Consider the following 26,818-nt stretch of genomic DNA (forward strand, 5'->3'; position numbering starts at 1 on the left):
AGGTCATAGTTATTGTAACAGGCAAGAGAGACAAACGAACAGCTGAATCAATTGCCTGAATGACAATCTAGAGAATTGGGCCTCAATTCAAAATTTTCTATCTCTGTTTGAAGCTTGCATATGCTGATTTTTAATTTTGACATTACAGATATAACAAAACTTATAACCAAAAAATTTATAATTCTAAGAATAAAGAGTAGGTAGCTGTCACTTTAAATTCTTTTCTACTTTAGGTGAGACTCCTAATGAAAGGACTGGCAACACAACTCTGAAATTTTCTTCTTTTTGTTTCACCTGGTGTGGGCAGACTTATCTCTCAAATAAATAATACATCACTCTCAGAATAATGCAGCCTCTCATAATAATTCAACTTCCCCATGCTCCTACCTCTTCCCTAAATTCCACTACTTGTAATCCCCAAATATCCTGATTTTTCATTTGTGTCCAACAGTTCTAATGAAATAAAAGACTTAAACATGTAAGGAAACTTCTGGCAGATTGAAAATAATTTAAGAGACAACACTTACCCTATCAAAGAATTTCCCAATGAGTATATTTGGAGGCCTGTCTATTCTCATACTATTGATTAATGAACTTAATACTCTTGAGTCCTTTGCATTGTGCACACAGAATGAGCTTAGAAACCGTGCACCTAGGAAGTTTTCAATAGCAGGTGCCCAAGAAGAATCTTTAAGTTTAATATATGCACCTGTTGACAAAGATGATTGACAATCCGATATTTACAACATTTTTTACAATTACGGTTAAAAACAAGATACATTTATGACAGCAAAGATACTAGAATTGTCCTACAAACAGTTATATAAAGAGATATCAACCTTACCTTCACAATGCATGTCCAGTGCTGAAAACATGAGCTTCTGATAAACAAATGACATTGAAGAATTGCAGTTTTAGTGCCCATGCCAGACTCAGACATCGAGATTGAGATGGACACACCAGTGTTGGCCATCCAGAATGGTTGTGTTTCACTTCAGCACCACAGATAGGTGGATTTTGCATCAGTCGGCAACCCTATGGTGGTGTAAGTTAGGCGAAAATTGTGTGCATTTTCCTCATCCAGTTGTGTTGGTGTTTCCTAGGCTTCTTGAACACCTATGTTATTTTTTCACACAGTTATTCACTTATCCCCTTCTTGGTCTGTAACTGTGGCTCTCCATGTATGCTACTGATGATTCTTGGCTTTCACATTTTGGATTACCCTCAGTTTGTCCTTTCAGATTTGTGGACTGTTTTCATAGATGACCACTTGGTCTTTACAGCCATTTGCCATTTCTCAGAAACTGACTGATGACACTATCGCACTTACAAAAGTTTTGACAAGCCTGACTTCTGTATGCAAACAAGGTCTTAATGATGGACCCAAAGTTTATGGAGCTTCGGCAGCATCAAATAACATTGCATGAACAGATGTAGCTGCAATAACAACAACAGGAGAAACAAATGCAATTTCAAGAGCAACTGCAGCAGGAGCACATGAAGGAGCTACTCAAGCAAAATGCAGAGCTGACTCGAAATGAAAGCACATAGCCAGTGGGACAAGCACCTGAGCCAGCTTTTGCCCCCACTCCTAACATCTGTTGTTTCTGATGTAAACAAAGAAATATTGGGAAACCACCTATGTAGACTTATGCTGTGTTACAAAGTAAGAAATATAGCCACATCCTGGACTCCAGAGCACTTTGTTACTCAGCAGTAGTAGCAGCTGACTGTATGAAGAATTTAATAAATTGTGCAGTTTACTGAGTTAGCATTTCTGCCACAAAATGCAAATTGTGGCAGCAGGATTGCAGTTTTACCATATTGAAAGAGTACCAATTGGTTCTATGCAACCTGGATAATGGACTTGCCTGAAAATGCAAGTATGAATGTCCTAATTGCAGAGTTTCATACACTGACTTCTTAATCACAGACATAGTTGTAAGATTAATATTGCAGAAGGAGGTCAAGACTAGAATTTTGAAATTGTTTGACCCCTAGTAAAGTACAACTGCAAATAGTGCAGCAAAAACATCTGAGATGTCTGCAACAGCTCAAAATGCATTTTCAGATAGTTTGCAAACAGCTAAGTTCCCTGCCAAGCATCAACAAATTAGTCCCCTGAATGACTGTCCAGAACAATGAAGGCCCACCCACCTCAGTGTCGGATTTGCTCCCATTGATGTTTAAGTCATGTTCAGGCATTTGGACATGCCACAAATGTTGCAAGTGTCCACATATTTTTGTCACATGCGTATTTTTGCTCCCAAAGTAGATTTCAGCAGACTTACTAATCAGACACAACCTAGCTGGGTGTCTACAAGTTTTTGAGTTACTTTTATAACAAGAAAATTTCGCCTTGCTCTGGATATTTCAGCTGGAGAGAGGCATACACAGACAGCATTCCCTTTCTGTTACTGCAGCACATGAGAGGCCCACCCACCTCAGTGTCGGATTTGCTCCCATTGATGTTTAAGTCATATTCAGACATTTGGACATGCCACAAATGTTGCAAGTGTCCACATTTTTTTGTCACATGCATATCTCAAGTTACAGCCCCTGGCAGTAATGTGCCAGAGCAGGAGAACAGAATGGCACACCAATCTGCCAGCGTTCACTAATACAGTATGGGTAGCAGAACCTGACCACATGTTGGTGTTCGCTTTAACTCCATGGTAAACAGAACTGGCCAAGAACATAATAAAGTCTGGGTTGAGTTGAATGTCAACAGTATTATCACACAATTCCAGACTGGAAGGGGTCAGTAGTTTCTTTCATTAACCAGGAAACATATCAGCATTTGGGCGACCCCTATGTGCAGCCGTTGCAGCAGCCGTTTATCTCATACGGCTGGCAAAAAATTCCTTTGAGAGGACAAATTACTATATGGGCAAAATAAAATAACATGGAATGATAAATCGTCTTATTGGTTGTAAGCCAAAGTGAAATGAGACCACTCTGGATGGTCAATGCTGGTGTGTCCATCTCAATCTCGATGTCTAATCAGGCAAGGACTCTAAAACTGCAATTCTTCAATGTCATGTTTCTGATATTAAACGTGTATTGTGAAGACAAGGTTGATGTCTGTTGGCTGTAAATATTCACTGCATTTTGTTTCCAAGTAGTGGATGTGGTGAATCTAGTTTTGAGCTCGATACCATTCCAGGCTTTAGAATCATTCAGTTACTTCCTCCAACAGCAATCAACAGCTTCAATGCCTCAGCAAACCAATCAGCAAATGGAAAGAATGGAAAATGCACACTTTGACATGCTGCTAGAGCCACTGGCAGGACCAATGAAAGATGGGAGATATTTAGTACCCTCGCCGGACTCTGATATTGAGATTGAGAGGGATGCACCAGCATTGGATTTCTGGAGTTATCTAGTTTTGCATCCAAACTATGGGCACCATGGACTTTACCTCAGCTGGCAAGACCCTCTGGCGGTGTAAGCTAGGAAGAAGCGATCCCATCAGTGACATCACCTGGCCAGAATTATAGGTTTCCTCATGACATACTACAGAAAATTATGAAACATGTAAAAAATACAAGTAGCTTGAAGTAAACATAAGCTTTGGATCATAAAACAGACCTCTTCTAGCTTTGGCCTCTGATGCTTATAGAAATGTATCATCAGCTTGGGATACTGCATAAAGAAATCCTTATCAGGTTTGTGAACCTGGTAAGGCTGTTATACAGCTACTGGGCGTGGCTCCTATGGTGATGGGGATGCTGGTTTTTTCACTTTAAAAGGAACCAGCAGTGGTTAACTGTGGACCATACCAATACATTTATTCAATTTTTCCTGTGTGCAGTAATGTTCCACATTAACCACAAACCATGCTACCACAAAGTACGTGATATCATAAACCAGAATTAAACTAGCACATTGATAGACCTTACATAATAAAAATACATACTGATAATTCTCTGTAACAGGAATCCATTTCAAAAAATGTCAGGAAGACTGCTGTGATTTTCACCAAAATTTACAACACAATGTGATAGTGACCTAAAACCTGTAGGCTATTTCTATGATGTGTGCTGCAGTTTTTACCTGACAATCTCACTACCATAATCTCCACTGCCTTGGTAACACACAGTAAAGTGTGAAATTTGAAAACAGTTTGATTCTGTAGTTACAGCAGAAAAACAGACTGAAATGTGTTACGATGAGATGTGACAAAAGACACCGCTTTTTTTGAAGTTTTCCTAGTCATCAAGACATTTGATACTGCCTTCTCCAGAGAGTTCTAAACAACTGTAGAAGATAATAAATGATGTGAGATTTAATTTCAGTACCATCAGAATATGGGACCACTTTCAATGTATCTCCACCTTGTCATTTTTTAGGGCCTTATATGCTTGCACTGCAAAACCAAATACAGCTTCCACAATGAAATTTTCACTCTACAGCAGAGTGTGCGCTGATATGAAACTTCCTGGCAGATTAAAACTGTGTGCCGGACCGAGACTCGAACTCAAGACCTTTGCCTTTCGTGGGCAGATGTTCTACCAACTGAGCTACCCGAGCACGATTCACGATCTGTCCTCACAGCCTTCCTTCCAGCAGCAGCTCGTCTCCTATTTTCCAAACTTCACAGAAGCTCTCCTGCGAACCTTGCAGAACTAGCACTCCTGGAAGAAAGGTCCCGAGTTCGAGTCTTGGTTCGGCACACAGTTTTAATCTGCCAGGAAGTTTCAAATACAGCTTATTTTGGTGGTTTAGAACATGGTCTTTCTAATGAAAATGGTTTCTTTCTATTGAAAATGGTTTAAAAGAGTTTAGTAGAAGACGTTTTTTGTAAAGGTGGCTCAAAAATAGCCATTTTTGGAACTTTCAGAAAAATCATCAACTTTGCCCTCAGTTTGTAAATTACTGGAAAGCAGTAGGGGAGTGAAATTTTATGATTTAAGACCTTGTATTCACAAGTTATTATGTACAAGGTTTCAGGTGGAGCCTGCAATCAATTATGGAGATATAAACAACTAAACTTCAAATTTTTTTTCAAGCATCTATTTTTTTGGCTACCTTTGCTCCAAATTATCCATACGCAAATCATCCAGGAAATCTTTGTATTGTTATTTTGAGTAAGAGAGCAAAAAAAGTTGTACAAGATGGATTCGTTTTGTTCCTTTCAAGAAAATACTGCCAGAGATACTGGGTGGTTACAATTAAACTTTTCCTGTTTAACATGTTATAACACATAAACTAATTAACACATGAGTACCAAACTTGGTAGCATTAATGTCAGGGACATTGGGAAGAGAAATAATGCAGAAACAATTCAACTGAAACACTTTTAATGTGCTGCTACGGTGCATCATACCATTACATACCAGTACCACTACTGCTACAGAAGGGGCTCAATATGGCACCCATCAGTGTGCAGAAGTGTCTGAAGGCACAGGATTGTATTCTGCGCAGCAGAACAAAGTATGTCCATAGGTATGCTGGCTACCTCTCCTAATATGCTGCACTTCAGATCAGCACATGTGTGAATGTTCTCCTGGTAAACCCTGTCCTTCAGGTAGCCCCACAACCAGAACTCACAGGGAGTGAGGTCACGTGATTGTGCCAACCAAGCATTTGGAAATGATCGGCTGATAATTCAATTGTTTCCGAATGGGTCGTGGACAAGCAGGTGAACTTCACGAGCAATGTGCTGTGGGACTTAATTTTGCATGAAAACTGTTGAGATCAATGCGTCTCTGTTCTGTGGAGTGGGGTATGACAGCTGGTGAAGCATATTGCAGTAATGCTGGCTTGTCACACAGCACGTCTTTGGTCCTTGAGCGCCAACCTGTTCAAAAAAGAATGGGCCAATAATGCACGTGCCCATTAAACCATGCCATACGGCGACACATTTACCATACAGAGGAACTTCATGCACAATGACTGTAGGTGAACATCCCCACATTCAGCAATTTTGACCTCACTCATCAGAGAAAAATGAGCTTCATCTGTCTATAGGATGGTCCAGGGCCAGTCCTCGTCAACTTCAATCCTTGCGAGAAAGTGGACAGTGAAGTTAACTCGTCATGAGTGCTGTGGTGCAAACTGCTGTATGATATGGATCTTGTACGGATACCACTTGAGAATGGTTCGAAGTACCTTCCATACAGTGGACTACGGGATGTTCAACTGTCGTGACACAGCACACGCACTGCCTGACAATCAGGAATTGTGTGCAGCATTTTCTGCCATAGCAACAGCAATTTCATCAACCACCTGTGGTGCAACTGGTCGTCGCCCTCTTCCCAGAGCGATGCCCAGTTCTCCAGTTGATTCAAATTTCTTCATCACACTCCGCACAGCATGTGGAGAAAGAGGACCCTTCCATAATACTTTCAGCTGGCAATATTTTCGAAGTGCACATGCAGAATGACTGTTGATTTGATAACAGAGCTTCACCAATAATGTCCTGCTCCTTTTGTCCATGCTCATGTTGACACCTCAACAAGTGCACTGCGACGGATCAAGTGTGTGAGACTATGAGTCACGATAACTGATCATTGTACCTGTTGGCCACAGTTGGAACTGGACAGTGACACTGGGATGTGTGGAAATCATGCACCGCAAACTCTGACATTAATGCTACCAAGTTTGGTACTCATGCGGTAATTAGTTTCTGTGTTAAAAAGTGTTAAATAGGGAAAGTTTAATTAGAACTGCCCGCATTATGTTTCAAAGTTGTCGAAATCTCTTGGGTACACTGCCGATAGCTGTGCCATGGGTTCAAACAAATGACTATATCTCTGGAAGTATAGAATTAATTACTGTGAAACTTTACCAGTGTTCACTGGGAACATTCATATAAAATTTCATCAAAATCTGTGATGATCTTGTGCAAACCTCTAGGCAACCTCATGTGGGAATTTGGCATAGAATGACCCAAAAGTAAGGTCCCAAACTTACCAATTGGACCAACAGGTTTCCGATCAAATTTTCCATTCCTGTGTAATTCATCAATTTTTGCCAAAAAGCTGGGCATCCAAGAACCGTACAGACTTATCACATCCCTGTCTTCCCTCTCAAGTGCTCTAACCTGCCTCTTTTTTGCTTCTGAAACACATGAGACACAGAAATTTCAAGGACATTTATTTCATATATGCAACAATAAATGTGCCTTCAATAATTAGTTGACAATACAAATATTTACACAAATGCAAAACAGAAAGTGAGTGAACAGTGACCGAGGATAAATGATGGAAGGTGCTTTACAGTCACACAAGATTAATTTTTAGAGACCAAACAACTCAGTAAATACCAAACAAATATAAAATTATCCCTCCCTCTCTCTTTCATGTGCCATACTTGCCTTAGTAACATTTAAATGTAGGCAGTTATCACTTAATCTTTCAGCTACCCTCTTCTCAAAAAATAAAGAATACTACATTTAAAATGGACATAATAAAACATGCAACAAAGAGGTCAGTTCTTCATTAGAAGAGAAAGCTATGAGTTTCAGGACAATGCCCTATAAAGAAATAGGTCACTGCTACTTCATTCCACCTCTGTTAGCCAAAACAGAAACATCACAGGTACGGAGCTGATCTCAGTAGCTGCATCTTCCCATCCATCTCCTCCATTCACATCTACCACCATCAGCACATGCCCTTCTTACATCAATGAGGCAATAGCTTGCAGAATGATTGAAATTTCTTTTACAACTGTTCATCATCAACAAGTTTACTTGACTGCTAAGCCTGCTTCCTTATTTTGTTCTATGCCTACTTGCCCTATTAACCAACAGAGTGCTATATTATTCCCTTGGCGATCATTAACTATCCTTATCATTTTTCCCCTGCCAGGTATATAGAACAAATAACTTTGAGGCCATCAAGGAAATCTGAGCAGTTGAGATAATACTTCCTTCACTCACATCTCACCAGATCCAGTGCTTTCAACCAGAGAAAAATACAGGCAGCCAGGTGACTCCTGGTTTAGTATCAATCATTTAAGCTATAATAAAACTGCAGTCTTACTCTAAATTACATTAAAATGACTGTTTACAAATAACACTGGAAAACTTTCATTTATAAGATATGTCACATCAAAATTAATTCTAGTGCTCAAAAGGAGCTAAAGCAGCATTCTGATCTGTTCCATTTGTCATACCCATTTCCAAATGACAAGTCTTTGCATGCATCCTACAGATCTTCATTGCTCCCAACGATTGTTAAAATGTTATCCTGCTAGTGAGCAACAGTAAGGCATGCCAGTGACAGCAGGATTTTTTCCTTTATAGGCCTGTTGCAAACACGAAGCACTTCATCATGATGTAAAAGAGGTGGCTCGCTAGCCTTTTATAAAGTGACATACAATTGTCAGTTGAGCCCGGTGTGGGGTCGACTGTAGTCAAAGCTAAGCATAAAAATATAGCTCAGCAGCTAACCCAGCTAGTAGTCAACTCTTGGATGACTATTAAAATTTCTGCTTAGACACTTCTGTGCATTTTGGTTCTCAAATTCAGGACTAGGTGAATCTAGTTAACTGTGATACCATTCACAGAATTTGGTACGTTACGTGTACAATTTAAGTAACTGTTTGAACTTACATTAGGTTGTTCAACAAGGTTCCACGCCCATGTACCCTTAAAGCAATGGGCAGAGCCAAAGTTTCATAGAGCTTGTCCAGTGCCTTTCGTCATGGGGCAGCAAGTTACAGCAGAACCAGAAATGTTGCAAAGTAAAGGTGTTACAAGGGGGCATTCAATGCATAATGCAACAGATTTATTTTCTTGGACAATTCGGGTTGAAAAAATGTGGACTCTGTTGTGGGACATTGCAATATACTACTGATTCAGCTCCTATAGTTTCATGAAGTTCCCGTAGGTGGTGACACTACCCTCTCTCCCCCAGAAAACCAGAGCATCACAGATATTCAAGGGGGGCATGCAACATACCAACAGATACGAGGCAATGAACATAAGCATTCAAGTCATTGGGTGAAGGGTCTGACATGATCACAATAAGGTTCAAACATCTCAGTGCACGACTGGACGTCTCTGTTGGCAAGGCCTCACACAAGTTGGCACTGATTTCACCTTCTGACTTCCATCTGTTTGATCCAGTGAATGATGCACTCCACAAGAAGCAGTGCAGGGAAGATGGGGAGGTTATTGATGCAGCAAGACACTGGCTCTGATGTCAACCAGTAGGATGGTACCATGCAGTCATACAGGCCCTACCGATAAGGTGGTATAAACCCATCACATTGAATGCAAACTATGTTGAAAAACTTGGTTTTGTAGCCAAACGAGTGGGAATAAGGTGGTGTATTGGAATCCTAGGATGAAACCAAACTGCTCGCAGAAAAACATGAGTTGGATTACTTATTGAATGCCTCTTGTATATACACAGTATTGTCAAGCCAGTGGGCTATGACCACAGTCATAGTTAAGAAATCATGTGAATCACTTAGAATTTGTAAATATTTCAAGTCTATCATTGATGCTCAGGCAAATGTCTATCTGCATCCAATTCCTCAGGCGGAGGAATTGTTGGCAAAATTGGTTGGGGTCTATATTTTTTCAAAGCTAGATTAAAAGATGAAGCAGTTTTTGGCGATTAATATGCCATTCGGCACATGTCAGATAATTAGATAACTTGCAATTACCGGGGCCATGTAGGATTAGCACCTGCACAACCTAGAGGAGATGTTTGAGCGGTTCCAGGACACCAGACTGTGGTGTCGACCCAACAAACATAGTTTCTTTCAGCTTAGTGTTAAGTACCTGGGACACATGTTAAGTAAAGAAGGGCTCAAGAATACACACAAGCACAGGGTTTCTATCACTAACTTGCCAGCTCCTATGAAATTCAAAGAACTACAGTCGTTCCTCAGCAAAGTAAATTATTATGTGAGGTTTATTTCCAATGCAGCCCAGATTTCTCACCCGCTTAATAAACTGCCTAAAAAAAGGTGTTGAATTTGTGTGGTCAGAGGCATGCCAGAAGACTTTCTTGCTACTTAAAAAGTGCTTTAGGTCAGCCCACTGTTTAGTGACTTTTCAACCCGGCATACATTTAAAGCATATGTGTCACACCTTGGTGCTGGTGCCGTGCTACTCTCACAAACACACCAACAGCACTCGACAGCCCATTGCATTTGATCTACAACATTAAATTCAGTACAGAGGAATTTTTCGCAAAATGGGAAAGAAGTGTTGGCTATCATATATGGAGTCAGGAAGTTTCACGTGTGTTTCGATGGTACTAAGTTCCACCAATCACAAGCCCCTCATTGTCATTTGGTACCCATTCAAAACTTCCCAATAAGGACAGCACAACAGGTGCAATGGTGGGTACTGGTCCATAGTAACTATACCTTTTTGAGATCCATTATCAGCTCACCATGCAGCACTCAACACTGACACACCTTCTTACTTGCCGTGCAGCCCAGACGCTGAGTCTGACAGCACAAAGCACTCTGTTTTGCCTTAGATGCAAATAAGCAATATACTCTTGATGAATTCCTGATTATGGCATGTGAAACAGCAGCAGAAATGGACCATGATCCACTACTCCGCTGGTTGTTATCTGCTATACGGCAGGATGGGCTGGAGCACCAGTCTAAGGCACCGACACAGGATGGTGCACTAATTTTTCTTGATGTCGCTGACAGCGTCATTCTGATACTATGGACAGTTCTGAATGCTCAGTGGTAGTTCCTCCCACACTCCGCCTCCTCATACTGAAGCTCCTCCATATTGATCACTGAGGAATATGCAGAAAGAAAGTAATAGTGCAGCTTCATGTATATTGGCCTGGCATTTTAACCTTTGGCCACAAGCTGATCACTCCTGGCAAAGAGGGCATGTTGATTTCATACGACCATTATGGGGAGCAATGTGGTTGCTGGTTGTCAATGCTCTCTCTAACTTTCCATATGTGGGACAGATTGCAACTATTACCACAGCAACTACTACCCTTGGACTGTCCATAATATTTGCAAAAGAGGGGTCACGCTACAGCCTGGTTTCCGACAATGGCCCTCAATTCCGGGAATCTGCGTTATAGGGTGTTTGTAAATGCAATGACATTTAGCACATGGTCACCGCCCCATTTCGGAAGCCGAGCATATGGTGAAGACCTTCAAAATGCAGATGCAGATGATGGCAGCCAACTCTGGGGAAGCACTCATCAGCTTCCTCGTCAACTACCTGTCCGTCTCTTGTCAATGGACATAGCACAGGTGAAATTTTATATAGGCGCAGGTCCCATGTCCTCTTTGACTTGTTGCACCTATCACCACACACCCATTGCCCTGAACACAACCATATCACTGTGTGGGCTCCCACATCTGGCTTTAAACTTTCTACTGAGACTCCAGGTGGCCCAAGGCATTGTCACTGGCAATAGAGAGTGGTAAATGTTTAAAGCTGTGGCCGGTCAGCTGCATTTAGTCATGTTTTGAAATCAACTCCAGCCGCAGCGAAGCGTGCTCCTCCCCCCAATCCTTTCCCCTCAATTACTGGCTGGTCTCGACATATGCAACCACGCAAGAGGCAAGCCTGCCTGCTATTGTAACACTTTCCGCCCCTGCATTCAGCATCGAAAGAGGGGCAACTACGACCAGTGATGGGAGCCGATGGAGATGGAACCACTTCCAGCCCCTAGGACACTTCCAGGCCCCACAAACACCAGTGATCCCCACACTGCATAATCGACAGAGGTGGAGCATTTTCAGACTCAAGTGCCCATAGAAGTGAATCATTGTCCCCATCTCCTCCACATCTGAGTAACAACAGGGAGATCAGGTCAGTGTGGTTCCAGTTGTCTGAGACTGGAGACATGTGTGCAAGTTGCTTTTGTGTGTGTGTGTGTGTGTGTGTGTGTGTGTGTGTGTGTGTGTGTGTGTGTGTGTTGCCGACAAAGCCCTTAATGGCCAAAAGGTATAATTGTGTGGATCTTTTTGTTGTGCCTATCGCAACTCAGCATCTCCCCTATATCGTGAGTAGCAACTTTCATCTATAATATTGTTACATTCCATCCTGAATTCTCTATAAAGTACTATGTTCCATAAATCACATTTGTTCTTGTTATAGTACCTTCCCTTTCTTGATCATTGACTGCAACTGCTGTGTTGTTACTGTATACATAATGTTATGTTATTAACAGTTATATACATATAAAACAAGCCACACTTAAAATGCTACGAAGAGGGATATCATTCTCTTGTTCTAAATTAATGCTGTAGTAGGAAGGCTACATACAGACTAGCAAACAGCCACAAAAGCCACACAGATGGATCACCGGCAGGAGGAGGAGGAGGAGGAGGAGGAGGAGTAAGAGATCAATGTTTAATGTCCTGTCAACAACGCGGTCATTAGAGATGGACACAAGCTCGGATGGTTTGAAGGAACCATCCCAGCATCTTCTTTAAGAGTTTTAGGGAAATCATGGAAATCCTAAATCAGGATGGCTGGAGGTAGGTTTGAAATGTCGTCCTCCCAAATGTGAGCCCAGCATCCTACATACAGTCACTAATGCAAGGAGAACACCTATTAGGTGATATTAGAAGTGGAAAGACTACTGTAAAACTACCTCCAGCAAGGATGGATTGTTAATCCAAGTCAAACTGCACTTTACTCATTACAAAACCAACTATTTACACAGGAAGATACAGTGTTTGTTTGAGTGTCTTCTCAGAGCTGGAAACATCCACTTTTTCTGTTAGTCTATTCCTAAAAATAAGATGAGGCACAAGGAAGATGCTTTGTCAAAAATTGCGAAACAATCAGGCACACCCTGGGCAACAGTGAGGACAATACTAAAGGCTGAATCTTCTACCATCAAAGACGCTACAATGACGCACTTAAAACTGCATTTGTCAATACCATCACTAGTAAAAAAACGATCTCCATTAATACCAAAGGGGTTTCAGCACAGAAGGAAGCACTAATGTCCGACATCTGCAAGAAACATAACTGTGGTATATTACTGGTCCAAGAAACACAAGAGGATCAAATGACTATCAACCGAGGGTGTATGGAATGCAACTCACCTAAGAGAGACCTACCAAGCAATAAGGCAACAGAACTTTCACAAAATTGGACAATGATATACTGTCTGTAGATATGAATTGTGCAGACAACACTGAAATCTTAACAGTAGGAATTCGATTTTGCACTACCAGACTTTCCTACAAGTTTCCAGAATGAGATTTTCACTCTGCAGTGGAGTGTGCACTGATATGAAACTACAAGTTACCAAATAAGTAATACTAATCTACAAAAACTTACTATTTTGACACCAGCCAACAAAGATGTTACTGAATGACTTATTGAGGATATAAGAAAACAGACACAAATGGCAAAAACCTTTACGACTGGACCGAATGCATGGGTTTAAAACTAATACATGACCCAATGTTGCCCTATTCCTTTAAACAGTAGACTACAGAGGAGGGGTTACAGCCCAAATAATATTTTTACCTCTGAAAATACTGTTCACCAAACGAAGAAGCGCACTGCAGAACCATTTCCAACAACACAACACCGAGCTCTTATATTTACTGTAGGAGTAGTTGTTAAACCAGAAAATTTGCCTTCGTAAGACAGTTAAACTTCAAAATGCTCAGTGGGATCAATTTTCTCAGAACATGGATGAAGAAGTCATAAAAATCAGGTCTGATACAGAGAATTATGGACATTTTGTGAAGATAGTAAAGAGTTTCTCTTGTAAACATATTCCAAGAGGATGTAGAATTGTGTACTTACCTGTACTTGGTAAAACTCAAAAAGAACTCCTTAAGAGGTACGAACAACTTTTCAAAAATGATCCATTCTCAGCTGAGACAATACAAACATGAGAAAAACTTATTCAAGCCATATCAACATCACAAACAGAAAAACTGCATACTTTCCTCAGAAGTCTGAATATGAAACACAGCAGTCAACAAGCCTGTAAAAGTCTGAAAAACCTTACTGGTGATCCTACAGTTTCGCCCTCAGTTGTATGCAAGGTCACCCCTGACCAAATAGCACACCAACTGCTGCTGAATGGCAAAAGAGCAAAAGTAACAAAACTTAAATGACATGAACTTGGCACGCCATTCACCTATGAATGAACTGAAAACTGCTATTCATTGGATGAAAAGTAACAAAGTTGCAAGCCTGGATGACATGAGATCAGATCAATAAGGAACTTTGGCCCTGTAACTTTGAACTGGATCCTGCAAATGATGAACACTTGTGTTGCCAGAATAATAATCCCATATATCTGGCACAAGCATTGCTTAAACCAGGAAAGAACCAAATAATTCCAAGAACTTCAGATCTGTATCACTTCTGTGCCATCTGTTTAAAGTTCTGGGGAGAACAGGAAAATAATGATTAGAGAAGAGTCAGGTTTCATACCAGAAAAGTCACACACTAGTCGGATACTTATTATAACCCAGCATGTCAAGAAAGGGTACAAAAGAAAGCAGATTACAGAAGTTGCTTTATCAACCTTACAGCTGCTTATCACACTATGAATCATAAAAAACTAAGAAAGAAGCTAGACACAACAACTAAGGACTAGCGACTGACACCATTTAAACAGTGTCTTCTGCAGAACAGATGATTTTTTGTCATCCTAAGTGACAAGAAGAGTCGCTGGAGAGTGCAGAAGAATGGCTTACCCAAGGAAGTGTGCTGGTTCCAATATTACATATCATATATACTAATGATCAGCCACTCAATGCTGGAATCCAGTCCTTCATCTACATAGATGACACAGCTGTTGCTATTCAGGGAGCAACATCTGAAGAAGTAGAATCCAAGCTAACACGTACTCTCGAAGAACTTGTCACCTACTATGATGACAACCTCTTGAAACCCAACCCACATTAAAATCAAATGTGTGCATTATACTTATGCAATAAGGAGGCAAAAAGAAAGTTGAACACCACCTGAAAGGACACAATTTGAATCATTGTGCCCACTCCAATACCTAGGGTTAAAGTTGGATTGTGTCTTAACCTACAGAAAACAATGTATAGACACCAAACAGAAGGTATGCATTAGAAACAACCTTATCCTGACAAACACCACATGGGGAGCGCAACCCAGCATGCTCTGTACATCCACACTTGCTCTGTGTTTCTCTGCTGCGGAGTATGCTGCGCCAGTCTGGAAGAACTCTGCACATGCTAACGAAGTTCATGTGGCCCTTCATGAGACAGGCCTCGTAGGCACAGGGTACCTAAGACCAACTCCAGTCAGCAAGATATTTCCACTCATGGGAGTACCACCTCCAGATATGGGAATACCACCTCCCGACGTAAGAAGACAGGTAGCAGCAGAGGATGAAAAGAAGAACACAAAACAGATCCACAGCATCCATTGTTCAGACCTCACACCTATCCACCATGAGTGAAATCCAGAAGCAGCTTCCTACTTACAACTGCACCAATTCCAAGTCCAGCAGAAGCCCACCGAACTGAGCTGTGGATAACATAATCTCCTGTAGGATTACTGACAACAAAAAAAGAAGCTACATCAGGCGGCCATATCCAATACAGGATCTGGGAAAACCTCAGCTGGCTGAGAACACGGATGACAAGGTGCAAGACTAATTTGAAGAAGTGGGTATCAGTGATGATGAATGTTGTGTATGTGGGGCAAGGCAGGACTTTGAACTTTTGTTAGTCTGCAGTAACCCGAGTGAACCCTGTGATATCAAAGACGTGTTTGCATTGAACAACAGAACCATTCTGGTTGCTGAGCACAGGGCTCATAAAGTGTGAAATACTCTATGATTTATATTACATTGTAATTTAGTGTCCTTCAGACTCAGATAAATAAACAAATAAGTAATAAGATAATTATTTTCAAATTTTCTCTCATTTTCTGTATGATACATCACAATATTTACATGAAACAGTTACTTTCTTATTTAAGATGAATTTTACCAAGTTTGATTATTCACAATGTAATTTCTCAATTACTGACAATAATATTGTAATCTCACTTAGAGATAATTAGTATGAGTAGGTGATCAGGATTTTAAGACTCACAGAAACCACGAGGAGATGGAAAATATTGTGAGCTAATAAGTAACTATGAATGTACAGACACACCTCATTTAAAAAAGGCCTTTGGTTCCTCTTTTCAGTTAGTGTTTTATCTTCATCAAAAACCAAGTATTTCAAAAGTTATTCATAATTAATTTTGACATCTGGAATGTGTGTTTTTAACCAGTGGTTATTTCCACGATTCTGTCATTTAAGTTTGTGATAACAAACATGTTGGTGATAGCAAAAATGTCCACTCTCTTTCAGAAAACATGCTTACTAATTATTCAACACAGAAAAATATTTAAATATGGGAATAAACAAGATATTAATAATACAGTCTGTCTAACTTTATCAATTTTCCCGTGATCTAACACGTAATTAATTTCCAAACAATTGTTACTATTATTCCACATAATTAATTTTGACCTTTCTCTCATTATCAGTTAAAAAATAACAGCCAAACTCAACAAGTATTCATTAGCTTGAGGAAGCTTCAGGCAGTTGGTGCCTAATAGGTAAAGTGTTAATATGTATATGTCAGTCAACTCTTTGAAAAATCCTTGTCTAGCTACCAACAGGTTAATATCCTATTGTCACTACAAGTCAAAATGTATGTAGTAACCAGTTGTTAGTTCATCTTATAAAGTTACGTACTTATATGAACTATGTTAACCAGTCTGTGTTGAGTGTGCATGTTGTCAACATTTACTTGTTAAATTTTTTGTCATCATCTAAGAACAGGAAATAATTGACAATCTTCTTCTGTTGAATGTAACAACATGTCTACTGTTACCAGTCATTCTTTACTTTATTTTCACAACATGTTTCAAAGGTTTAAACCACCATCATCAGGTTTTCAAATAAGTCTTCTTCTAAACTGTGATTCCTGAAGATCTAACATGTGTAGACACACAGGTGCCGAGTTTGTTACAGAACTGTTCACTAAGTATGTTGCCACTCTTGAAATTTGTTGGGTGCATCTGCTACCTGTGTTGTGTGTGCTAAGTATAAATTCAATATGAGCAGCTAATCATCATAACATGTTTTGGAAATAACAAATGTAAGAAGATTCCAAGTTTATACAGCCGGTTTTGTATCAGTCAATTGGCAGTCAAGTTGCAAAACCAACCAGTTTGTGGAAGAGAGAGATGCCAAGATTACAACACTACTGAGAAACTGCTGTCATCACAGGTTAGTAACACTACAAACTGTAAACAGTCAAATATTGTCACACTCTGGTCATAGGAAACATTGTAATGAACAATTCTCAACAATTTGATTTGTAATTAAAATTCAAGTGAAATGAAATGTTCATATGGCATTTATTGGCTGGGATATCCCCTTCGGGGTTCGGCCGCCGTACTGCAAGTCTTTTTAGTTGACGCAACTTCAGCGACTTGTGTGTCAGTGATGATAAAAATGATGATGAAGGACACACAACACCCAGTCCCCTGCCAGGAATTCCTCTGGTAGCTCAGTTGGTAGAGCGGTGGATTGTAGAGGGTAAAAGCAAAATTCAAGTAATGATGGAGGAAAGAAACAACTGGAGCTACTAATGAATTAGAAATGGGGGTAATGTGAAAAGTTCCAAAGATTCCTATACCAATTTAATGAAAGTTGCTACTCACAATATAGCAGAGATGCTGAGTTGCAGAAGGGTACAACAAAAAGACTCTTGGAAAGTTAGCTTTCGGCCAACAAGGCCTTTGTCAAAAATAGACCCCCCTCCCCCACACACATACACACACCTGCGCACAACTTACACACAGGTTCTGGCAGCTGGAGTCAGATTGTTATATTGCATCCTGGATTTTCCATTGTTTGAAAGATTTCTATACAGTTTACAGCTATGTTTCAGAACAAACATATTAAGATAAATAACTAATATTATTTACCATTGCAATAATTTTTCACAGTCCCTCCATTAAGTTTCAGCTGACACAAAACAACTACATTGTCCCCGTAAGGCTGATGAATGGCTTTTCTGCAAAACCATCCCTTAGTCACTGAAGAATGGATGCACTACCTTAGTGGTTGCATTGAGAATTTTCCACACTATTAAACGAGAATTACAGGGATCAGGTGCACAAGAGAAACTCACAGTCAACCAAAATCAAGAGTGCTACTAGTGGCAGTTCACTTGGTTTAGTTGGTATTTGCAATACAACACTATCACTGGATAAGCAGCTTATATTTTCTATTCTGCAGATGAGTAGTATAGGAGGAGGAGGAGGAGGAGGAGGAGGAGGAGGAGGAGCAGTGGTTTATTTCAGAGCAGATTTTTTTCTACATACATACACACTTATATAAAGTAATCTGGAGATAATTACTATAATTATCAGTTGTAGTACAATAGTGCTACTCTTAATTTGCTATCAGTGTGCTTTACAGAAGTAGTCAGCTCATTCACATCCGTGAAGACTCCCCTTTGTGATGGCATTTAAAGTACATAACATGTGAATGTAACAACAAAAACAATCAATTATTGATAAAATTATTTAATTGACTAGATAAAAAAAAATCTACTCACCAAGCGGCGGCAGAACACACACATAAAAAACTGTTGTGATTGGCAAGCTTTCGGAGCCAGTGGCTCCTTCTTCAGGCACAAGGGTTGAAGGGGAAGGAAGAAGGGTGGAGGAAAAGGACTGGAGAGGTCTAGGAAAAGAGGTAGATTTTGGGAAAGTCACCCAGAACTGTGGGTCAGGGCAGACTTGCCGTACGGGATGAGCCGGAAGGCCTACCAATCACAAAAGTCTTTTATGTGTATCTTCTGTTGTCAAAGGCATATCTGCACAACCCTTACCTATCTGTTGTAAAATTTCTCTCTCTTCTGCTTTGAGGGATTGCTGATCAGACACATAACAAGAGATTGCTGATCTCAACTGGTGGTAGTCAAAGTCTGCAGTTTTAATCCTGGCATCTATCTGTTCACCTTCGTGTTCCAATCTAATAATTTTTTCTGCTTGTTTCTTTTTCTCAGCAGCATAATCTACTCCATTCCTAAAAATATAGACAATAAATTAAATACTAAAAGTATATTAAGGCACAACAATATGATGATAGAAGGTGTGGGCAGCAGTAGAAGCTGTCCTATCTGAAATACAATGTAGAGTACTGTCGTCCCCCCCCCCCCCCCCCCCCACAAATAATTAAATAACTACATTTATGAGTTATGCAATAGAAGAGAATATACAAATAATGATAAAAGTATGGTAACTAAATCTCTATGACAAATCTATCAAATACATGAACACCTTAGTAGTGGCTAAGAAAGCCAGTCTGCAGCACAGCAAAACATCAGCTTTACTGTTTACAATGGTCCACAACTGTCTTAACATCATTTAAAATATAGGGCAGGTCCCCAATTGTATCAACAGCTGCCCTTTTATCGGAATGATAAAACCGCTCTGTTCATGCGCATGGAGGCCACGAAGTCTCACTAACCTCTATAAGAAACATAAACACATAAACTAAAATAAACAACACATAAACAGTTCTTTACAGGAGTTTTCTTGAGATATGAACCATTACTTGTCCAAAGGACCAGTCTGTACACTGCCATTATAACGGCAAAGGATAATATGCCACCAGGTTCTGTATGATATTTTTCGGACCACTGCTGGAGTAATTTGAGTGACAGCTTGTCCCATAGCATCTTTCAAGTCACCTGTGGTATCATAACAGTTTTGTGAAAAGATATCTTACATGAATCCTCATAGTGAATTATCACCTGTGGTAAGGTTTGGGCTTTGTGGTGGCCAGGCAAGTGGTGCCACCAGCCCAAGGGGGATAACAAACGATACAATGTGCGGGAAAGGCTTCATTAAGATAAAATGAGATTTTCACTGTGCAGCGGAATGTGCACTGATATGAAACTTCCTGGCAAATTAAAACTGTTTGTCTGACCGAGACTCGAACTAGGGACCTTTGCTTTTCGCAGGCAAGTGCTCTGGTAGTTGCATTGAGAGCACCTCCCCGCGAAACTGTGTGCCAGACCAAGAATCGAACTTGGGTCCTTTGCCTTCCGCAGGCAGGTGCTCTCAATGCAACTACTAGAGCACTTGCCTGCGAAAGGCAAAGGACCCAAGTTCGAGTCTTGCTCCGGCACACAGTTTTAATCTGCCAGGAAGTTTCATTAAGATATTCACATACTTTGATGAAATAATCCTGAAATCAAAATGTCTTTAATTCCATGCTGCTCCAAAACCAGTTCTGCAAAACGTTCAGGTACCAATGCTGATTCAGAACAATGTCAAAAAAGAACGCCCAATCAAGCATTTGCTGTCCAAGGCTGCAATTATCGTCACATGTATAGGGGTACTTTCCAACTCTTCATGAAAGTGTGGTTTTTCTTGAACCAAAAGACCACATTTTGTGCCTGAGAACTCCAGTAAATTGTACACTTTTCGAAAAAGATTACTTTGCTTTGTTTTGGTACTGTGTCAAATATCTGAAGGTGTGCTGCACTACTCCATTCTCTGATCTATGTCAGCCTCTTGGATGAGTCTAGATAAAAATGGGTGCAGCTCTAAATCTTGTTTCAGGTGCTCCTGCATTGTTGACAAGCGTAGTACAGCTAATTCTGCAGATGTTTAACACATTAACTTCTTCAGTGATACCTCCACAGACTCTGCAATGAGCTGCAGAATTTAACTATAAAAATTATCCCATTGGCACATTCTGTAAACTTGTCAAGGCCTTTGATTGTGTAAATCATAAAATTCTGCTAGCAAAACTACAATGATGTGCCATCAAGGATTTTTCCCTTGCATGGATGGAGCCATGTCTTAACAACAGAAAACAGAGGTTCACATAAGTAAATGATGATGAAATTCTGAGTGGAGAATTATTAAATATGATGTGCCGCAAGGTTTGGGGCTTGGCTTCCTCCTGTTCTCGGTCTACATAAAAGATTTGTCTGCGACAAGGGAAGACTCTTTAAAAACTGTAGAGTTTGCAGACAACATAAGCAAAGCATACTGGTAAAGCATCCAAATAGATCCATAGCAGACACAGCCAGGAGAATAACAGAACACATGTACAATTGGTCCACAGACAACAGTTTAAGCCTTTACCTTACAAAAACTCATATTAAACAATGGAAAAATCTGGGATGGAATAACAAGAGTAAGTAATAGGATAGATTGCTGCTCAGTACATAGAGGACATATTGAACAACAGACAGGCTCATTGAAAGAAGAATTTTAGATATTAAAAGCCAGGCGTGACCAAGAATTCAGCTTACAAACCGAAGCGTTGCATGCTGTTTGCCTAAGCAAATGACATTTCACATTTCTTGTGTAATAGAAGGAAAGATGATCGTGACAGAATAATATTAATGGGGAGTAAGTCGCAGAACATATACTGTGCAAGGGTGTTTGTTTTCATATGTGCAGATATTATATGGGAGGTGTGGAATATGAGAAAACGGCAACGTGTGACGACAAGTAAACAGCTTCACCTGCTGTGAGCCTTGTCCTTGAATGCCTTCTAACAAGAAAATGTGTTTCCTTTATTCAATTCATTGTGGCAGCTGGTTGAGTGCAGGACTGTTAGGGCTTGTTGCCGGATTCTATCTGCGTGAAAATGGACGTAAAAACGGAGCAACGAGTTTGTGTGAAATTTTGTTGTAAAACTGAGAAATCCGTTTCTGAGACTTACAAACTATTAAAAACAGCTTTTGGAGATATTTGTATGAGCCAGTCAAATGTTTTTGTCTGGTTCAACAGATTTAAAAATGTACGTGAATCATTTGAAGATGAACCACGGTCCGGCTGTGCTTCCATCTCAAAAATGAATGAAAATGTTGTGAAAGTTCGAGACTTAGTTCGCTCTGATCGAAGACTTACAATTAGGGAGATGGCTGGTTAAGTTTCTATGCAGTTCAGTCAATTTTAACTGAAGATCTGAACATGCATCAAGTGTCCACAAGTCCATTCCAAAACTGTTGTCAAGTAACCTGAGACAATATTGACTTGAAGTGTGCCAAGAACTGATTAATCGGACTAAAAATGACCCAGATTTGTTAGGATGACCATATGTGACAGTACTGACTATGATGTACAATAATGCAGATTTGTCTGTAGACCATATGGATGTAAATACATCCATGAATTTAAGGCAAATTTGGACCGGTCTTGAGTGTCCTTAACTAAGAAAGTAGGAATCTCTGACATTAGACGAACTTTGTATCAGATGTGATGTTTATTTTGATGAACTCCCTAAATGGCTAAAGTAATGTAGTCCTTAATGGCTACGTACTGTTTTGATTAAATCAAGCTAATATTTACACTGAGCACTCTAGTTATTAGCAGAGACAGTAAATGCTTAAAGAGAGACACAATGATCGAATTTCATGCAGCAAATGTTTATGGTGACCTTCAGTTTTTTGACTGTTGCCCTGTACTTCTTCTCTCGTCAGCCGCTGAGCAAACCAGTTGCAATTAAACACTGTCACTCAAAGTAGCTCACCTAATAATATTAACGTAACTCTTGTTTAATATTCTTTAAAGTATGTTATGCAGCACTGTGTCCTTATACTGAGGCAGAGTATGACACCTGTTAAGAAAGCACACTTCTCATCAAAGGTACAGCATTTAAATATTGTTACAGAGAACCTGTAGTTAGTTTTTACATGAAGTTCTCTGCATGGATCACAAGTTGGAGTACTAGTATTTACACTGAGATACTTCATATAATCACATATACTTACTTTTTTTGCTTTGTACACGGTATGCTACATTAGGAATAGACCCTGTTACAGAACTAGGAAGGCAAGAAGGGAAATAAATTAGTCCATGACACACACACAGATAGTGTGATGTGTACCACACTGCCCATGAAATACAGGGATCCAGGTTTGAGTCCCACTCAAGTACACTTCTTTAATTTGTTACAAATGTGTATCACAGTAAACAATCTGCTGAAGAGTAGAAAAATGACACATCTAAGTATCATAAAGTGTTAATCTGAGTGTGGATGACTAAAGAGCTAATATTATGTAGTGTCTGTTCGTATTGTTGTAATGGATGTATTCAAGTACATGCAGTGTCAGTGTCTGTGTGTGTGTGTGTGTGTGTGTGTGTGTGTGTGTGTGTCAGGTTTCCCAAATGATTAGTCAAAATAAAATCTACAGCTTCTTAATATTTGTTCATCCAACTACAAAAGTCAAGATTATGGCAGAGATGGATCATAACTTCATCCCTTTACCTACTTGATGTCCCAGCACTTTTATTATTTACTGCCTTTTGAGCATTTCATCTCTGAATACACAAGCTACAATTTCATTACTTGTTTTTGCAGTTTCTCATCTTAATTGTGCCATAGCTGTTAATTTGATGAGCACAACTTTTGCATATTTTAACATGTATTTCATACTTACATATTTGTTATCTTCATAATTTCTTGTTGCAATGTTTTGATGTCTACTTCAAGCCGTTTTTTAAGACTTTCCTTTTGTTTATACAGCTTATATATTTGGGATGCAGACTGATTTTGTGCTTTCTCAGTTTCTTTTGCTGAATTTAATTTTCCTAAAATTTCTGCTTCATCTTGTTCCACACTACTGAGTTCGCTAATAAAACCCCTTTAAAAAATCAAATAATTATGACCAATAACAAATCATTAATAAACCAGACTAGAAGCAAAAAATAAAAAATACAAAAACACGAAAGAGTGGTAATAATGGCAAATCCACAATGGGGAAAAATAAACAAAAATTAAGAAAGGTAACTACTCACCTACATATGTTTGACAGGTAGAGCATAAACACAACTAACAGCTAAAACAGTTGCACTAGGTTTTGAGGGCACTATCCCTCTTCAGTAGAGGTACTTCCTCTCACACGCATTTCCTTGTTACCAAATCAAAATATACTGACGTCTAAGAATGTGTGCTACAGCTACAGAAAATAACCCTTCTCGTTTGCAGAGAAGACTAGATCAGAATGAAAGTGCAACCAAATAAATTCAAAGAAAAATGGAAACAGAGCAAAACTAAACTGCTGTAAATAGCTGCTACTTCTTAAAAGGGAAATTATTATAACAAAAGGATAGAACTAATTCTTCAGGATATCTTTATTTAGTACTCACTGTCAAAAAATATTTTTAAGAGATGAATTTCACAGTTTTTTGACATATGAAACTGTCAAATTAAATATTCACATAAAAATGAAAGGTATAGAATGTGAGACATAATCAAAACAATTACAAGAGGAATGTAAAACAAAGTTATACATCATTGCTATCTTGAGATTAACTTTGCGGTCTGTGCATCAAACTGAACAGCTCTTTCACAAAAAGGATACAGTATGATAGTCTTTTCTGAAGAGAGTTTCATAGTCATATACATATACAAAAAGGTTTTCAAACAGAAATGTGCTTAAAGAATCAAGTCATGCAAGTATAATGCATGTACAAAATGTATATTAAAATAAAATGCATGTGCATGCCCCATGCTATATAGTTAATAGCTCAGAATTATTCCCACGCGATTTCACTGTGTATCAGTTCTCACACCAAACGTTTGAAATATCAATACTGAAAAAAGTAAATAAATAGAAATATATGTGCTTATTCTGAAATGATATCTTCATCAGGTGAAAAACAAAAGGCTCTTTCATTGGAATGAACCCTATGACCTGATTTCAGGAAGACATTCATAAAACTGGGCCCTATTTTAGAAAGGTAATCTATATCAGGATATCCATGTCCTGTGTGCTCACTGCTAAGCAGCCAAAGCGAGAACTCTGAAACAATCATTTTCATAATTACTCATTCTTGCAAGAAATTCTGGCATGTTCTATCACTCAATATCGCAGATGTCACAAATGAGCATTAAGTGTGATCACTGTGTTCAATTGATCTTAAGGGTTTGAAAGATGTGTGAACAGTCATATGCTTTTCCCTGAGTTTTCCTGCACTGTGAATAGCTATTGAGACATGTTTTAATCGATGCAACAGATTACACTCATGGAACATCCTCAGGTGATCTGCATTACAATGTAACGAAAACTGTCTTTATGAAATATCTGATAAATCTTTACATTACAGTATCCATAGATGCCTAGTATTTTGAAGAGTGCTTTGGTACACACAAAACCAGTTTCATTAGAATGTGTCTTGTGCCAAGCTACACGACAGCATACTGACAAGTACAAAAGCCACTGTCGCATAATTGAAGAACCAAGTCAAATTGAGAAAATGACTCGAGTATCTCTGTTATGAGGTGAGTGGCAACTATCGTTTTCATAATATTGTCATTATTCCATAGTGGAAAACTGAGTTAGATTCTCAGTGCTACTAGCAGAAAAACTAAATGTATAAAGATACTTTCTGATACTCTTCCATATTGTGTACTATTTTAGGTTAAAAGAATATGCATATCGATATATCGCATTCAACAGTAAGATCTGTGTCAAATAATGTTTTTATACTGCTTGATTTCCTGTTGAGTGGCACTCCATGGCACACTGTAGGAAGCAAACCAATATGGCACTCCAAGTCCAGCTCAGTTTTTCACTACATATACAAACATTAAGCGCTGGTCGTCAGTTGCATGTAGACAGGAAATGAGCATACCAATTTGCAAATATAAACTAAAATCCAAATGCCACCACATATTATTACATCATAGCAATATGTAATTGAGTGTGGTTTGAGGTAAATATGTTCAGATTTATTTTTAGTAGTTAAGCGTAGGACGATTTTATATTAGAACAGCTACTGTTGGTAGTTTGTTTGGATAAAACTCTTAGAGGTTCCCCGTTGTTGCACAGCGAAGGTATCAGTGACAAACAGGTGGATGCATTTTATAGCTCCGTTTTCACGCTGCTGTGAACTATGACAAGAAGACCTGAAAATATGGGATGTTATATTCACAGAAGATAATTTAGGACTACAAAACCTCCAAGTAACTATTGTGTATTAAAGAATAATTGATGATCCTTCAGTTATGTAGGTGACTACACTGAAACAACATTGGCTGGAACCAGATTTTAGTTAACCCTCTAACTGCCGAAGACAAATTAACTTGGACAATGAAAAACCAACCAAAGTTGCAAATTTAACTTTTTTTATTCACTCGATGACTAGTTTTGGGGTCAAGGCCCATTTTCAAATCATCGGAACATAGTCAAAAGTAGTATCTCTGAATTGTGGTATTTCTGAAACTTCAAAGTCAAAAGTGATATTTCCAAAAAATCAAAAACCAGAGTTATCTGTATGTGCTGTAACTGTTTGCGCATTTTTGACATGGTTTTTGCATTTTTGGAACCACCATTTTTGATTATGTTACAATCATTTGAAAATGGGTCCTGGCCCAAAAACTAGTCATCGACTGAATAAAAAAAGTGAAATTTGCAACTTTGCTGGTTTTTCGTTGTTCTGATTAACAGAAGCTGCTGACCAACAATTATTCCAGCAAGCTGGAAGTTCGTAAGTTAACTTGTCATATTCTGCCACTCCCCAGGTGCTGAGGACATGCTTGAACGTGGCCTTTGCATTTTCCAGAAGTGCTATTGACATGCCAACCTCTCACTGCTATGGACTAGTTACTTGCATACCTTGTCAAATAAATAAGTTTCAGTTATTTATCATACAACACATGTGACTCTCTGCATGTTATCGTTCACGATTACTCATGACATGCAGGGACGGAAATGAGTGCATCATGCACAACCATCCATCAGATATAAAAATCATTAATTCATAAACAACATGAGATATTGTTATCCTCTCAATTTTAAATAAAATTTCAATACCTTATCTACAATGTATGAGGTAAAATCAACCACATGCAAAGTTTACAC

General features: G+C 39.2%; 1 protein-coding gene across 3 annotated transcripts in view; it reads right to left on the bottom strand.

Moving 5' to 3' along the window:
• LOC124615754 (structural maintenance of chromosomes protein 6) overlaps positions 1–26,818 on the bottom strand; it is a 188,410-nt gene that overhangs the window by 91,636 nt on the left and 69,956 nt on the right. For all 3 annotated transcript variants that reach the window (XM_047143841.1, XM_047143842.1, XM_047143843.1), the window contains 4 exons: positions 23,393–23,596; positions 18,815–19,011; positions 6,919–7,065; positions 528–709 (listed from right to left, as the gene is read on the bottom strand). In XM_047143841.1, the coding sequence (XP_046999797.1) occupies positions 528–709; positions 6,919–7,065; positions 18,815–19,011; positions 23,393–23,596 (730 nt within the window). The remainder of the gene's footprint in view (positions 1–527; positions 710–6,918; positions 7,066–18,814; positions 19,012–23,392; positions 23,597–26,818) is intronic.

Source organism: Schistocerca americana, chromosome 5 (genome assembly GCF_021461395.2).
Source record: "Schistocerca americana isolate TAMUIC-IGC-003095 chromosome 5, iqSchAmer2.1, whole genome shotgun sequence".
In the NCBI taxonomy this organism is placed as follows: Eukaryota; Metazoa; Arthropoda; class Insecta; order Orthoptera; family Acrididae; genus Schistocerca; species Schistocerca americana.